Below are 18,054 nucleotides of genomic sequence, written 5' to 3' on the forward strand. Positions count from 1 at the left end.
AACTGTTGTATATTCTTCAAAGATTAATATGAACTTCAAGCAATTCCGGTTCAGTACAAGTGTTAAAATACCAGCTCTGCTCCCAAGTTCGCGCAAACTTAGCTTATACATGGACACTAGAAACATACAAAGTACAGTGTCTGCCTGACCAACAAAGGATAACCTGACAGAATAACATAGGAAACTGATAAACATTTTCATGAAAGCACCTCCAGACCTCATCTGAGAGTTTTGCAAGTTGGTATAAGAAGCTTAGAAGCCATCATATCATGCACAACCAAGTTGTATTATTGAAAACATCTCATGCATTGGCGTTCACAAGGACTTCGAATAGTCAAAATTAAGAAGAAAACAAGTTGATCAACTGATACCATTTAGCATTTACACAACTTTATCAGTATCAAAGTTTACGGATCTGAAAATTGTACACTAGATTATACTTTCAGTTTCACCATCACTAACAGCTGAAAATCGTAAAAGCAGCTAAAAGAACACTTTGATATCTATTCCATGTTACCTTTCTCTTCTATACTCTTTATTCTTCTGTTCTATGTGAGATTTGATATTAGTCAAGGCTGCTTTTCGGCAGCAGGAGTCACAACTTCACCACCAACTTTGCTTACTTGAGACTCTTTCTTCGGGCCAAAGATGAATAACTTCACGGCACTTTCAGCTGATAGTATTTTGTTCTTGATCTGAAATCACAAACTTAGTGCATTAGGCTCATTTCCTATTACAACTATAAACGTATTTTGTACCTGCAATTTCATGCCGCTTACAAATTTAAAAACAGAAGATAAGGATGGATTCAAGCTAAAGTTTGTACGAATGCAGTCAGAAACGCATTAAGCAAGAGGCAATAACTTGGCATTAAACGGATTATCATTCCAAATTTACCCATTCCGATCAGTTCAGATGTTACACAGGAAGCATTCTTAGTAAGATAATATCCCAAGAAACCATCTGTGGAATTCAACATGAAAAGCAAAAACATCACCGAGTACAGGTAACATCGGGAACAACAGAATTTCGCAAAAATAACCAAATGAGTCTCTTTGTTCTGCCATCAAAAGTCAATTCCAAAAGCAAGTACATGTAAATCAATAAGAAAAGGGAAAACATCGCTATAGTAGAGGTAACATTGGGGATCAACAATACTTCTGCCAAATTTTGGGAACTAAAGAAACAGGTTCCGAGGATCTCCGTGTTTTCTATTTGGCAAAGAAAATCACGACTAGGAAATTGGCAAACTGCCACGCTACTGAATCAATGTGCATTTTCCGACTTGGACCCGAATCATGAACTGGATAATTCTTTTGAAAATTGGAACCCCAATTACTTCAATTCTTATGTAACTTTAACTGCTTGTGGGTATCATTATCATCTTATCCAAAAATCCTTCACACTTGAAGCATCTTAGTAAGACAATATCCCAAGAAACCATGCGTAGAATTCAACATGAAAAGCAAAAACATCACCGAGTACAGCCTGTACAGGTAACATTGGGAACAACAGAATTTCACAAATATCACCAAGAAATGACTTTCTTTGTTCTGCCTTCAAAAGTCAATTTCGATATATCCAGGTACTATAACTATGTTTCATACCCAAAAGCAAGTATATACAAATCAATATGAAAAGGGAAAACATCGCCAAAGTAGAGGTAACATTGGGGATCTACAACACTTCTGCCAAAACAACAATTATGACATCCCAATTCCTTTTCTCAATTCCAGATTTTAGGAACTAAAAAAATGGGTTCCGAGGATTTCCGCGTGTTTTCTATTTGGCAAAGCAAATCATTGAGAAGAAAATTGGAAAACCGCCACACTACTGAATCAATGTGCATTTTCTGACTTGAACCCGAGTCATGAACTGAAGAATTCTTATGAAAATTGGAACCCCAATTACTTCAATTCTTATCCAACTTTCACTGTTTGTGGGTACCACTATCATATCCAAAATTCAACACTGACCTATGTAATCTAACAACAATGTAATTTATGTAAACAAATCCCTTCTAGTAACAAGGGCCAAGGGAAACCCCAAATTTTTTTTAACAATTACATCGCCTAAATTTCACTACAAACTAGTACCCATTAACTCTTTTGATGATTAAAGCTATGGGGCAAAGTTTCCAATCTACACATCCACAAAATTCCCCCAAAAGAGCACACCAGCTTCACCAACAAACAAATTGGAAGAAACCCACATCAAAAAATCAAAACACACAGCAAACCCACAAACAATCAAAGGAGATAAGCCTTAAAACATGCATTTACAGCTCAAGAAACAACAGATAAGTACGAAATTTGTTGAGAGATACTTACAGGGTCAAGAATATTGGGTTGATTTCCATAATCAGAAGTCAAGAGAAAATATGCTGCAGTTACAGAAGCCACCATTGCTGTTTTCCTCACCAATTTATCAGCCTTGGGATCCATTTCTTGAGAATTTCAGGGAGAAAGAGAGACTGTTTGGACTTGTTGTGTAAGAAATTGTAGGAAGTCAAATGAGAGAGCAGAGGAGGAAAAAGAAAGTTCAGTAGAAAACTTCGAGACTCTTACAGGACACCCCGGCTTATACGATAAAAGCACACCAGATAGGTGAGTCTGTATGATTTTGGGCTTTTGCGTCTTCGTCATGGCCCATGTAGAAAAATACAGTCAACACTCAACAGACTTTAGTCTTGGCCTCAGTGGATATGCTAGATTTCTTTTGATGGTTATTTTTAGAAGTAAAAAAAAAAAAACGGGCACCTAGCTCAGCTGGTCATCCCCATTTTCCAAAGTTTCATGCGTTCCAGGAGGTCCCAGGTTCGAGCCTCCAATGACGTAATATTGCAGGAATTAACATGGAAGGTAGAGTTAGCTTGCCCCCTTGTGACACAATCTCAGCCCCCCATCCGTTTCGGCTCCTTTGGCTAGATCACCCATGAGGCTACCTGGTACGTTAGCACAGCAACCTGTTCAATTAATGTAGTAATATGTTGTTGGAGCTTAGCTTGTTAGACTTCCAACTAGTTAATGTAATAATTGTTAATAAAGAAATAATAATAAAGTCTTAAGGAAATGATGATCAGTTTGGGATAATCAATGTTATTAACCATGCCTTAGAGCCTGTGTGATATAGTTTTCAAAAACAGTTTTTTGTCTTTAAAAACAGAGAAAACAGGAGAAAACGCGTTTGGTATGGACATTTTTAGAAAATGTTTCCTATTTGTTTTCTGTTTTTGAAAACAACAAATTATTGTTTTCCGCGTTTTTTCTTTTTTTTGTTCCTTTTCTTCTTTTCAGAACAAAATAAGAGATTGGGGAATGACTGCAGGTGAGTCATGGCCAGTATCACTATCTCTTAGACAAATCTTTACATTTGATCTGATTTAGTTGATTTTCTTTGGTTTTCAAAAATAGTTTTTATCCTATCAAACAATTTTTAGAAAATGAAAACAAGGAAAAAAGGGTATGTTTTTAAAACACTGGAAAACTATTTTTGAAAACTGTTTTTAAAGTTTGTACCAAACAGGCTCTTAGCTTCTTGTTCTTTTCAGAACAATTGGTTTGTTGAAGAATATCAATGTTTTCATCCTTATCCTTACTTTGAGTAATAGAAATGGCTAAGAAACTCTCTCTCTCCTAGGATAAGAAAAACACAACCCAAATGTTAGCCGCCTGAAATGGAGGAGCCGTTCTGAGCAACACGACTTCAACCCATATTCAATCTTAGCATATTTTCTTCTATTTGCTTGGTTTTCAATTTTTCCATTCAGTTTTTGGTTCTGAACCTGAACTATTTGGATTCAACCCTAACTGCTACACTTCTTTTAAATCGGTTGTTATTTAGATCTTAAAGTTTGATTATTCTAACTCTTCTATTGTTATTAGTTTTTAATCTGCTTGTTTCAACTGGTTTTGTTCTTGGTTCATCTTTTTTTGCTTGGGGTTTATTTGAGGTTTCTTCACTGATTTGTAGATTTCAATTGTTAACTCAGAAGTTGGACTTCTTTTCTCTCCAGCAGAACTCGATATTTAGTTGTATCATCATCAACTTCAGCTAGAAATATGAGATCTCTGACAACATCTAAGACCTCAACAACAATGGAAGCAACAACAACAGACACCAAAATGCATTTATCAACAAAAATGGAAGCAACAACAACAGACACCGAGATACATTTATCAACAACAGACACCAACAACAATCACAAGACTCCAATACATATGCATTATGTGTATAATTTGTTCCCAATTTTCTCGTGTTGGAACTCATTTTTATACTAATATTGTGGTTTTATGTATTTATAGTTATCTTTGGAATAAAACTTTTGGAAAATTTGTACTAGAAAAGCGTTAAAAACACCTAAAGGGGTGTTAAAGGAACCCCTCAAATAACTCAGGGCATCCCAAGGACATTGTTGAAGGAGTTAAAATAGGAAATTTTGTCCCGTGACCGACATAAAAGATTTCGAAGACTTTTAGGGAGTTATTAAGTGTGATTTTTGGTCTTGTTTAGTATATATAGTGTGTTGGGGTGTTATAAAAGAAGACAAAGTGAGATTGGGAGATAATAAGGAACGAGAATCGACTTGAACGTGTGATATTATAATTAGTGAAATTAAAACACTTTGATATTGGTAAATAGCGGAATCCTTAGTCCAAATCTCTCTATAATTTTCACATCAAATTTTATTTGAGTTTTTTATTTTTAGTTATAAAAATGAAGTTTAAAATCGAAAATCTTCACAAGTCTCAACGAACTATTTCTTACCTAATCAGTTTCAGCCATTGAATCTCCATAAATCATATCCAAAATTCGAATCCTAATTACGCCCTTTGACTGCAACATTTTCCCTCCAATTTCTGGATTTAAAGCAATAAGAAGGCGATTCTCTCTATCCTCTGTCGGGGTCCCTTTAGCACATGCCTTGGGGGTGCCCTGAGTAATTTGGAGGAGTGTTTTTAACATTTTTTAGCGTCAATTTCGCACAGAATTTTTATTCCAAAAAATCCCTATAAATACATAAAAAACACAATATTAATACAAACTGAGTTCCAACATTTTGAAAATTGGGAACGAATTAGACACATAAATGTGTTTATCACTGACCCAGTATGGCGTTGTTACCTTAGTTTAGATAAAAAAAATTGGATTAAAAACTCTTTAAAATGGTTGGATTATTTGAAGATCCTTACACTTCTGCAATTTGTAGATTGGTGCGGTTTGTTTTTGTTTCAGAAAAAACAGAAAAGACCATTTAATATGTTCCTGTTACAAATGTTTCTGGATCACTAGAATGGTTGAATTGGTAGAAAATGAAGATTTCTATAATCATTACTTGTGGAGAAAATCATGTGATAATGTTAGTACCTTAATCTTTTATGATTAATTATCTAAATGATGATCTTTAATGTTTCTTGTAATGATTCTGATTTTCAGGCTTGTCTGTTATTATCAATATACGAGGCTTGTTTCTTTTCCGGAAAAAAAAATATTAAGAGCATTTGGGATCCTATACTGGGTGGCATGTTACATTTATCTTCGGCGTACTTAAAATCAGTCCATCCATATACATGTGCTCTTTATGTGTGTACATGGGCCTTCTTTCAAGAATGTGTAGGTGGTATGTGAATTTTGAGGTTTTTATTTATTTTACTATGAAATGAGATTTATTAAATATTAAATCGGAACAACAATGTCATCCTTCATATTGAATAAGGGAAATTATCGAGTCTAAAATACATAGAAGCAGAAGTATCAGCTTTTTTGTCCAAGAGATGTGCAACATTATTTGCTTCTCTTGCGACATGGATACATCTCCATTGTGCAAAGTTTTCTAACAGACTAATACAATCTAGAATTATAGCATTTGTTGTCCATCTTACAGCAGTCAGGCTTTCCATGTATAGCCGCCACTACGTTCCTGCTATCACTCTCCAAATGTACATATATAAGCCTCAATTTCATTGCGAATGCCTCCGCTATCTCTTCATCATCCGATGAAACTAGGATAAAACCCGTCCCTTAACAAACTCCTGCAAAAGATCAGATTATTAATTCAACTACACCAAAGTTAGTTTCTCTATGTGGTAGCTAGTATCGAAATTGATTTTATCCAAATGGAGCATCGTGTTTGCTTCGTCTCTGGTTTCTACCCACATCATTGTGGATATTTCGAGTGGACCTACATTCATTACTCAAATATTGGTCCCAATTATTGATGTATTTTCTGATTTAGTTTAGCAGAACTTAATCTTTCATCATATTTATTCAATTTTTCATAGTTTGATCTTAGAGGAGAGCTATTGGATGGCCAATCAGCTATGAATTGAATGCCCATTCAATAGCTCTACATAAGCTATCAGCTAATCCCCTTCCTCCTAAAGGAGAAAGAAAATTATGCTGCAATCTCCGCAACAACAACATAGCCCTAGCTGGGCTATCAGCGAACCAAACTCTAAAATAAAACTCTTCTGGAACTCTCTTGAAGTATAACTCCAACTAACCTAAATTATATCTCCTAATTATAGTCTCCTATATTATTTCCTAATATTTATGTTCCCAAAGGCTCGTAAGTTGTATTATTACTCACTAGGGTAAGAAACACACCAAAATCCAAGGATTTTCCCGGAGCCAGTCCATATTTTGGTGGATGGACACCCAAAAATTGGATTTGGATGCGAGAAGATTTTTGAAATTGATAGTTTTCACGGATTGAACGGGGTATAACATTACCCATTTTTTGGGTGTCCTAAACCTAAGCGTAATGTTAGTATTATACACATATATATATGATGTTATTATCAGAAATGGGTAAATAATATATGTACTTTCCTAATTATTAAAGCTTAGATTTTTCTCTTCTGCGAATTTTTTCCTATTTGGTAAGTTTTGATTCTTTCTATACATAAACCTAATAACTAGCATTTCATACTTCGGGTGCATCGAAAGTTCTCAAAGATATTCCAAAAGTATCAATTATGGATTAATACGAGGCTTTCGTATCACTGAATATTTTACTTTTAGTTGTTGGAAAGATGTTATGACACTCTTGTTACATTACTTTTGTTAAACATTTACCTAATTTCGTTTATTTTATTTTTAAATATGTGAATCCTCCTCATCCAGTCCGCTTACACGTTCATCATCGGATTTCAAATTCAACGAGTAATGAATTTGACATGGATGAAAATCTCAAATCCACCATTTGGATGGACTAGATGTAGGAGATACCGATCCTCATCTACCTATCCGTTGCTTACCATACTTATTAGGTGGTTAACGGGTATCGCGATTCTCCTTGATAGGATCCTCTAAGATTACCCAATGATTGGTTACTATCTTCGCGTTAAAAGATAATAAAAGCTGAAAGGTTTTATTATAGAAAATTCTACTTATGGTTTTAATGTACCCATGGAAGGTTTTACAGAACTGTACACATTCCACTAGAACTTTCGAGGATGCAACATTTCCACCATTAATTTTCTTTTGAAAAGCTTGAGAGTGATCTTTTGAGATATAATCCTCATCAAAAGGTATGGGAATTGGGAATTCAACATGCGTTGCATCATATTCCTATTGTGCTCAATTTTTATTTATTTTTTAAAATAATTGCTTCTCAAATTGTGTGTGCATCAGGGCGGAGCCAAGTTCGTAGGAAGGAGGTGCAAAAATTTTGCTTACCCATATTGGAAGCTCATACTAAGACAAAAATATGTCAAATTAGATATAATTGTCCATGGGAGCCAGCTGGCTGGGTATGCAATTACACACATGCCTAAGCTGGATCCGCCTTTAGCGTGCATATTGTGCGAAGTTGTGTTATCTTTTTATAGTTTGAGCAAACAACTTTCTGGTATGAAATCAAGTTGTTTACATTTTGTCTTTTTTTGAATTTCAGCTTCATAATCATCATGCTTTGATGCTATATGAAATCAGGCTTCATAATACATGAAATCATGCTTTGAATTTCAGCTTCATAAATTTTACCACCATATACTGAATCAGGCTTATTAACAGACTCCACAACAGACAAATCAGAATCAAACATTGTATTCATACCATATATATGAAAAATGAAACCATTTTATGTTACATATTAAATAACACTTATAGAGAAACATGATATTTTAAACAGGTTCAAAATAACATAATAGAAAACAATCATGTGGCAATTTCCTCAAACTTAGTCGATGGATAAAACTAAATTGCTTTATGGGAATTTTTATAAAGTACCCCTACTTTTCATACTACACTAAAAAAGTACCCCGATCTGTTTTTTAAAATACCCCGTTTTATTCAAAAGGAAAATTCCATCTAGTTAAGTACTAGGTGGCGGGGAGAATAAATGATTTGGGAAAGTAAATGATTCGATGATCCTGAAACCGGTGTAACGATCCTGAAAACTATGTAACAATCCTGAAAGTGTTGTAACGATCCTGATTCGGGCTCGAAGAACCTGAAAAATATTGTACAAGGTCGATTTTCCATAAACCAAAAACCCCAAGACACTTAGAAATGATGAACCTTTTTTGGAAAATAATGTAAAGAATTTGAAAGCGTTGTAACGATCCTAAACCGTGCTCCATGAACCTGAAAAATGATGTTGAAAATCAATATGGCGGTAAGCAAAGGGTAAATATGTAAAGTAATTAGTGTTAGCTAACACTAGATGGAAAAACTTACTGTGAGGGCACTTTAGCAAATTTCAAAATATGGGACAACTTATACCTAATTTAAGTATCATCTAGCATTAACCTTAAACGAATCTTTAATGCCGACTTAAACCATAATCATACCTTAATTAAGATTCAATTAATTCGAATTAACTTAATTTAATCTAATGATTAGTTTACATTAACAGAGATTTTTTGCTCAAAATAAAAAATGCTAAAAGTTTGTGCTTTTACTCTCCGTTTGTACTTTTACTTTCCTTATATATGTTTGGATACGTCTTGGGAAGTTCCCTTTCGACTTTTAGAAGTTGAAAAGCAAGAAATTAGTTCTGTGACATAAATTTATAATAACTTCTACAAGGAAAAAGGTTAACTTTTACTCAAGTAAAATATTTTCTCTTCCGACTTTTAAGATTGATTTCTATTTTAATAAACTGCCTCACTCTCAATTTCCGATTTAATAAGGTGCCCCCGTTTTTTCAACTTTTCAAAAATGCTTTGTTTTCCATCGGGGTCCACCAAATGTTAGTCCTCCTCGTTTACATGGTCAAGAAATTGACTCCCGCCCTGTCTTCTCATCTTCTCTGCTCTAGCCACCGTAAAATTCTCATCTTCATATCCACATGATACAGCTACCTCCTCCATCACCAGAGCTATGCTACACCTTGTTCTTGTTTTTTTTCTTTCTTATGCTTAATCAGTCCACAATCAATCACCATATCAGTTTTATTACAGAGGTATTGCGAGAATAGAAGATGGTTCTGGGTTTGTTTTCTCACATAGAAACAAATAGGGAATCTGGTGCTGATTTTCATGGGTATGAGGTTGTATTTGAATCTGATTTTGAGCCGAGAAAATCATGACTTCTGCAAACAATTTTGCAAATAGGAGATCGAAAAGTCAGCTTTTTGTACAGCAAAATACTTTTGCTTCTGACTTCTGCAAATAATTTTTTTATCCAAATGCGCTATAAGTAATGTTTAAAAGTGAATTTTTTTAAACTTTTGATTTCAGGAATGATTGGTTTTGTGATTCTGGCTAACTATTCGATCTCTGAATTCTGGAATTGATTTCCACTTCTAGCGTGTTCTTAGCCTATGTGGGGACATCATCTTTATAAAATTGGGTATACCACCCAACTCTTTTAAGTCAGGAAGATCTTATTATAAAACTGTTGGGGATTTTGGTAGCTGTCTTTAAAGAGAAAAAAAAATAAAGTTAGATGAGATTGATCAAAGAAAGTACTGAGTTTGATACATTGATAGCCAATGCCCACCACCATCAACCCTCTTGCCATTAACTACTGTTAGACAAAGAGAGTAAAGGCCCCAACATGTGAGATATCTTAAACTTTACAATCCATCCAGATCAAAAATGTTTGCTTGATGACCCCATTTGCTTTTCCATTGACAAATCAAATTTATTGCTTGAAGAAAGAAGATGAAGGAGATGATGATGTTAATGATGATTAGAGATCAGAATCAAATCGACTCAGATCAAGAACCAATTACTAATACAAGCTGGAAGCTTTATGAAAACCCATATTATTACCCAAAAAACAAAAGCAACAACCATCTTAATCTACATTATCAACAGCATCATCAACACCACCATCACATTCATCTCCCTGTTTCTGCTCGTCAAGTTGCTTCTTCATTTTCTGATTTCACATTTTTTCAATCAGTAATGGTTTCTCAATTAGAATCAGCTAAATCTCAGATCAAACAGTTGAAATCTGAGCTTGAATTGGAGAGAAAACTCAGAAGAAAGGTTGAGTCATTGAATAAGAAACTAAGTAAAGAACTAACAGAACAGAGGAAACAAAGAGAATCATTACAATGTCTCTGCGAAGAACTGGCTGAAGAAATTGCTTGTGATAAAGCTGTAATTGATGAAATGAAAATGAATATGGAAGAAGAAAGAAGAATGTTGAGAATGTCTGAAGTTCTAAGAGAAGAAAGGGTTCAGATGAAACTTTCTGAAGCTAGGATTGTGTTTGAAGAAAAGTTATTAGAGTTGGAATTTCTCAAAATTGAGAAATTTAGAGAAAATTCTTCCAATGAAGAAGTGGGTTTTTGTCAGAAATCTTCTAATCTGAATCTGAAGAAGAACAATAATGACAATGGAGGTGTTATTGTCAGATCAACAAATCATAGAAAATCTTCATCTTCTTCTTGTTCTGAAAGTGAAAATCCTCATATCAAAAGAGGGATAAAAGGGTTTGTTGAATTTCCAAGAGTTGTTAAAGCGATTAGTAGTTTAAGAGGCAGACAATTGATGGGGTTTTCAAATAAACTTGAGAATCCTCAGAAGAGTCAACTTCAACTCTTGCTTAGAAGACAAAAGAGTAGTCCTTTCAGTAGAGCTAACAATATTTTTATGGCTTGATCTTCAATCTCAGTTTCTATGTTCATTTGCAATTTCTTCTGTTTCATCATTTGTTTCTGTACAAACCAAAGTTGTAATAAAACATTGGAAGAGGAAATAATGGTTTTTCTATGCTTCAATTATGATTATGAGCATCTGTGAAATTTTTGGTAATTACAAACTTGTCCTTGTTCATAATGATTAGCAGGATAGAATTTAGCTATATGCTAGATACTTACTGTAAGCTATGTATTGTGCTATAACAGAGCTTTCTGCGCTGCAAACATTGCCATTGGAGATATCTAAGCATCTGGTACCATAGTATCGGCAGTAGTTATAGAGCATTGGCCGGTCTATGCAAGTCGTGCCTTGATCTGAAGCCTGTGCACACTCCAGCAAATAACCACCTAGGAAAATGGACTGTCGAAAATGCACCACAGAGCTTTCCATGCTGCAAACATTGCCATGAGAGATCTCTAAGCATCTGGTAGCATATTATCGGCAGTAATTATAGAGCATTCAGCGGTCTATGCACGTCGTGCCTTGACATGAAGCCTGTGCACACCCCTGCAAAAAACCATCTAGGAAAATGTTCTGTCGAAAACGCACTACCCAAAAATCAAAATACTGTTTACACTCTCAAGAAAAAAGGCTTGCATCATTTTCTATTTTTCAGAAGAGCAAAAATTGCCTCTGCTTTATTTACTCAACAAAGAAAAACAATGCCAAATAATTTGAAGAAAAACGGGAATTGGGATACTGATTTTCATATATTCGGTCAAAAATATCCCTCTACTAAAACACTCTCATTTGAGATCCTAGATTGTAGTTTCTTCAATTTACGAACTTCTCTTTCAAGTTTCTTCGTTGTTTGAATTTCTCTCTCTTTTCTTCCCTCCCAAACTGGCAATACTTCCATCACTACTTTCTGCACCAGACCTTGCTCAAGACCCTCTTCAACAAGTTCTTCAAGATCTTTATAGTCCCCAACAAAATCCACCAAAACGCTGCATAATCCACGGCTAGCACAGTAATCAAGAATTGCATTCAAATTTACCTTATCCATAATCACAGTTTCAACTCCTTGACTGGTTGTTTCAGTATTCACGACCACATCATTCTCCGCAAATATAATCACCTGCGTTGCTGCATCAGCAGTTAGGATGGGGATTTGCACAGGAGAATCTGTAGTTCTTGCCACTATGATCCGCAAGGGTTGTCTAGCTTGGGGCTCTTGCGAAGTAGGGAAGGTGAAGTCCCCAGTCAGTGAGCCACTAGACAGGATGACACCATCATAAGCTTGTAGTAACTGCGAGTAGTAACCACCAGGTTCCTTGGCAGCTAACCCGACTTTGTCTAAAATTTGCCCATTAACAGACTGCGAGTACCTGTACATCGTAAAACCAACAACAATATTCACAGAAAACATTTAGTTATCGGTTTTGTGCAAAATGTTCTTTCTATAAGTTGATTTTGGTGCATTACATGTTTCGCAAATGTAACATCAATTCCACAAACTGACATTTATCATGTGCCTAAGCTGGCCATTCAAATTCCAGTTGATTCACCATGAGACACGGTATTATATAATGATCTATGTTCTTATAAAACCCCAAGGAAATGAAAACCAAGTAAGATTAACTGATTACCTCAGTGTAACGAACGGCTTCCCGGTAAGCATTCGATGAATATAAGCCTCATTTAGATTCTTGCACAACTCTTCCTCGACCGCCACCGTAACATCAATTCCTGCATTCCTTAGTTTCTCAACCCCCCTTGAAGCAACAATTGGATTTGGATCCACCATTCCCACAACAACTCGATTCACTTTAGCTCGAATCAACGCTTCAGAGCACGGCGGAGTCCTCCCAAAATGGTTACAAGGTTCTAAACTTACATATGCAGTAGCATTCTCAGCCTTATCACCAGCTTCCCTCAATGCAAAAACCTGACAAAACAAAAAAATTATAAAAACCAAGAACAATTCAAAAACAATAACAACAACAATTTGACTGACTATGTTTGATTTTTACCTCAGCATGAGGCTGACCAGCTTTAGGATGAAACCCTTGACCAATAATTTCCCCATTCTTAACAAGAACACATCCCACCATTGGATTAGGACTTGTACATCCAATTGCAGTCTTTGCAAGTTCAACAGCTTTTCTCATATAAAATTTATCATCTTTTTCCCCTTCAACGCCACCACCGCCATCACACCTAATTCTACTCAAACGACCATTGTTTTTCATAACAATTGATGATTCAGAGACCTTTTTCCGGAAATTACATGACCTACTCTTGAATTTTGAATGGGAAGAGAAAGGTGTGGGATTGAGGTTTGAGAACTGAAGTGTTTGAAGATTCATTTTTAATCTAAACCTAGAAGTCTAATTTCAGGACACATCACAGCACTGACAAGTTTGACTTATATGAGCCTTGCCGATTTAACTCAAAACGTTTCAACTCGCTACTTAATAAAACAAGTATTTAATTCATATTCTAATTCCATAAAAGAAAAGATTACAATATCGTGGCATTGAAATGCTCTTAATTATGAATTATGACCGGATAAGTGTACGGTTTTGCAAAACTTCGGTGTGATCATATCTTTGGAAGACCGGGTGGTTGGCCGGACACGAGAAGTAAAATTCAACCCAAAAGTCTGAAGCAAAAATTATTCAATGAAAAGTGGATTTTGTTTGCCGGGCTAAATTGGGGCATGTTACTAGATAACAAAAAAGGTTATTAGAAATAACTTTCACACCATTCCTTATCCAATAATTACCTAAATATTTGTTTTATTCCTAATTAATTAGCATTAATTATTCGTATTAGGTATTAATTATGTTTTAGATATGAGATCAACTAATGTTAAAAAATTCTTCAAAACATCAAACAACTTAAATTTTTTACTCTGAATTGGTTTACAAGTCCATGGTGTTTCCAAATTAACAGAGGACTTCCATAATCGGTTGGCATTGGCATATGTATAACCCGATTGTCCAAATCGGGGTTTTATATGACATATATAAACCGATTATGTTCTTTCATAAGATTTTTTTCATTCATTTCGTTATTGTAGGATGCATTTAGCACATGCATCAAGCCTTAAAACCCCTAAGCGACCCTAGTGGACGAGTTATTCTCGTGAGGGTTTACATAGAGGTCTACCCACAAAACCTACATAAAAAATTCTAAGGCCATCAATCTTCGTCCGAGGAATCCGACGACGATACGCCCTCCATGAAGTCTGGGGCATACTCCGGGATTTTGGATACCATGAAGTGATAGCTTGCATCGAATGCGAATGCTTCCCTCTTTTTCTCCAAGTAGCGCGCTTTCACGACTTCATGCTACAAAACCAAACACACAAACATTCTCCGCTCTGTATACTACTCTAGCCCAAAGTAGACGAAATCGTTCCTCGGTCCTACTCGATTGGGGAGCTTGGAGCGAGGAGCAACAAGTTCGGACTTGGAAATTGCCAAAACTCGGTTTAATACTTGGAATCTATTTATTAATGACTTATATATTGCTTCTCATAAATCATGATTTTTACCTAATTAAAATTAAAAAATTTATACTATCGTGTAATATTTTTATATTGGGGTTAATAAAATTTTGTTTTCTGATTTTACTGCGTGCAAGGCCAACTCGGAAAATTTGTTAACTCGTTTTGCTCAATCGTCGGTCTAAATCGGCAAAATTGGCCGCCTTAATCACTAAAAATCGGGAATGAGTTGGAATTGGAAATCGCCTCGATCGTATAATCTACAGCGATTACTTGGCGATTAATTGGCCTTGGAGAGCGATTTTGACTACACAATCTTGCCATCTCTGTACCTGAAACACTAACTTTCTCTTTGACAGATAATATGAAATTCTTTTGAAACCTAGGAGATTACTTCTGAAATTCTGTTAAAGAAAACTCAAAAGACTCTATTTAGATCTAGAAAACCATCAAATCTCTCAAAAGGAAGGAAAAACTATAAGTGTTGAAAAAAAAAATAAGCGATTCTAAACCATTTTGAAAACTTCACAGGTGAGGAACATCCCTCTTACTCATCTGAGCTGCTTCTATGCGCCAAAATGTAACTGTAGGAAATCCCACAGTCACACCCAAGTAATAATCTTAAGTAAATCTAAGACATGATAAGAAATTCTCTAAGCTATTTTATTAAGAACATGAACATACAAAAAAGATAATATGGGAAAACCGTAACTTGGAAAACAAATAACTTTCTCTTTCCTAAATTCCTTGCACAAACTCTCAAAAAAGGTCTCTCCCTAATACAATGGCTAAGGGTCCCTTTTATAGGGGTTATACATAGTGGAGGACATCTAATAAAGCCCTTTATTCCAGATCTGAGAGCGCGATACTATCGCCCTATCTTGTAGTTATCGTGTTGTCCCTCACATGTTTTGTGTGATTCTTGTGACGTCATCGCGTATGTCAGAAGTGACGTAGTAGACTTGTTATTTTCGCCTGTGACTAACGATCTTTATTATCTTCGCCTTCAACTGTCTATTGACAAATTCTTTATTCGCGTTCTTATTGGTTGAGCCATATTTTGTATTCACAATGTCATAGTTGTTCTTTGATCGTGGAAATTATGAAATGCTTAAAGCTCTTTTACCTTTGTTTTCCTTGTCTGCCCACCAAAGCTTAGTAGTATCCTCTAGCAAAAGTTCTTCAGGTAAATTGCTATAGCATGAGTGGTGCCAACATGTAAAATCTTGGCTTAGTATAGCCTTTAAGCGCACTTGGTTATCCTCGGAAATTGTTACTGGTTTCGGCAATGAGAAGCTTTCAAGAGCAGACACTGTCAATGCAAGAAGTCCAACGATATTAATCTTCTCGAATGTGTTCTTTTTCCCATTGTATTGAATCTATTGATCATCTAGAGATATGAAATGCCTAGGAGCATCATAATCTCTTCGATATTGTGTATAAGCCAATATTGGGCTTTTATTTGTGATGGGCTTAACAAATATGCGGTAAGTTCCGCAAGTTTCTAAGAACGATTTTTTCGGGGACCATGGTTTTTTTGGGGACCATGGTTCTATTTTTAGTAAGATATTTGTAAGTATATCTAGGTCACTCCTTATCTAGATATTTATATTAATACCTAAACTACCCTCCTAATTAATTTTGGGTAATGATTAGTGAAATTATTAGTGAAATGATTAAGCTAAAGAAGTAGAATTATTGAGAGAGTAAAATTAGAGAAGATGAAGAAGAAAAACATGGAAAATAAATTTTTTTCCAATTCATGAAGCTTGAGTATTCAAGTGATGATAGCTCATCTAATTCTTCATCTTCATCCTCTCCTAGAGTATTTGTTAATCTTCACAATGATCTAGATATGAGTTATTTCTTAGATGGTGAATGTATTCTTCCACAAACTCAATCTCAAGATGAAAATGATGGATTTTACCAACCACAACCGGAAGAAGAGTATTTGGGTACCCAAGTATGCTTCAAACTTAGATAATGGTGGTTGAATTGGTCCAAATATTCATAAAACTGTAAATTTTTATAAAAAATTCCTGCTAGGTTCAGGTAGTTCGGTTACCAAGTGTGAAGAACAGGTAACCGAAAACGGAGTTCGGTTAATAAATGTCAAGAACATATAAACGAACACAGAGTTCGGTTTCTTTCTTCAAACACGCAGGTAGCCGAACTATAGTAATAAGATTTACAGAAGTATGTTCGGTTAGTTCGCAAACTTCAACGCAACCAAGTTCCCAACCGAACTGCAGGTTAAAAGTGACCTACTGTTAGAAGTTCGGTTGGTTCACAAACTTCAACATATTTTGCGAATCAACCGAGCTGGGCTTATATATGCATATATGCAATTAGGAAAACGTTCGGTTATTACGAAATTTATTTCTTGGCGAATTAGGTAGAGTTCGGTTACGAAGTTTCAAAGATAGAGTTCGGTTACAAAGAAAACTTAACATTTTTGCGAACGAACCGAACTTTTGGACTTCTCATTATTTTCGTAAACTAAAGTTCGGTGATATCCTTATTTTGCGAAGGAACCGAACTTATGACTTGTGTTGTTCTAATACAAGTAGTTCGGTTAAGAAAAATTAATTCGTGATAACCGAACTTTTTGCGACGTAACCGAACTAAAAGTTCGGCTGAGACTTGTTTTTTGCGACGTAACCGAACTTTTCTTTGGAAAAAAAAAACCTCCATTAAACCTCTCTGCAACTTCCATTTTCAACTCATTTTGATGGTTACTTCTCATTTATTCAACCAAAAACGAATGACAAGTAATGGGTTTGTGAGAATATCTTTGTTAATGTTTTAAATTAAGTTATATATAGAGGTGGTGGTGGTGGTAATCGGAGGTGGTGGTGGTAATCGGTGGTGGTGGTAATCGGAGGTGGTGGTGGTAATCGGTGGTTGGTGGTGGTGGTAATCGGAGGTGGTGGTGGTGGTAATCGGCGGTGGTGGGCGGTGGCGGTGGGAGGAGGTGGTGGTGGTAACCGGTGGTTGGTGGTGGTGATAATCAGAGGTGGTGATGGTGGTAATCGGCGGTGGTGGGCGGTGGTGGTTATATATATATAGGTGGTTATTTTGTTGGTTTTAAATTAAATTAGGTTAAGGGTAGGTTAGTCATTTCAATGCTTTAGGACACCCCTTATAATTATAGGAAAGGTGACCTAATAAAATCATGGTCCCCTCAAAAAAACCATGATCCCTAAAAAATCGTTCTTTGTTAATGTAAAAACTACTGTGAAACCCAGTTTTCATAATTTTTCCAATGAGAAACCGAGAGGCGGAGAACTTTGGGGGCGCACCCACTTTAGGAAAAAAAAATAATTTAGAGGCCCATATTTTCTGAAATTTTGCTTTCGGTTGTATTTGTTTTCAAGCAAGCACTGGATTTTCTCTGTCAGAGGAGTTGAGAGTTCAATGTATTTTTGAATCGACCGAAATTCACTCTAGGTTTTTTCTTTAATCTTGAAAATAAACCCTATCTAAGAACATCCATTTTGA

At 35.5% G+C, this 18,054-nt stretch overlaps 2 protein-coding genes across 2 annotated transcripts; one reads left to right on the forward strand and one right to left on the reverse strand.

Annotated features, from left to right (window-relative positions):
- Nucleotides 1–9,256: 9,256 nt before the first annotated feature.
- Nucleotides 9,257–11,130, forward strand: LOC113304245 (protein BRANCHLESS TRICHOME-like). Its single transcript, XM_026553309.1, has one exon. The coding sequence runs from the start codon at nucleotides 10,113–10,115 to the stop codon at nucleotides 11,058–11,060; it is 948 nt and encodes a 315-aa protein (XP_026409094.1). The 5' UTR covers nucleotides 9,257–10,112; the 3' UTR covers nucleotides 11,061–11,130.
- Nucleotides 11,131–11,622: 492 nt separating this feature from the next.
- LOC113304244 (riboflavin biosynthesis protein PYRD, chloroplastic-like) lies at nucleotides 11,623–13,428 on the reverse strand. Its single transcript, XM_026553308.1, has 3 exons — nucleotides 13,073–13,428; nucleotides 12,689–12,987; nucleotides 11,623–12,427 (listed from the first exon to the last, which is right to left on the reverse strand). Exons 1-3 carry the CDS (start codon nucleotides 13,406–13,408, stop codon nucleotides 11,818–11,820), a joined length of 1,245 nt encoding a protein of 414 aa, XP_026409093.1. The 5' UTR covers nucleotides 13,409–13,428; the 3' UTR covers nucleotides 11,623–11,817.
- Between the last annotated feature and the right edge of the window lie 4,626 nt (nucleotides 13,429–18,054).

Source organism: Papaver somniferum, chromosome 8 (assembly GCF_003573695.1).
Source record: "Papaver somniferum cultivar HN1 chromosome 8, ASM357369v1, whole genome shotgun sequence".
NCBI classification, from domain to species: domain Eukaryota; kingdom Viridiplantae; phylum Streptophyta; class Magnoliopsida; order Ranunculales; family Papaveraceae; genus Papaver; species Papaver somniferum.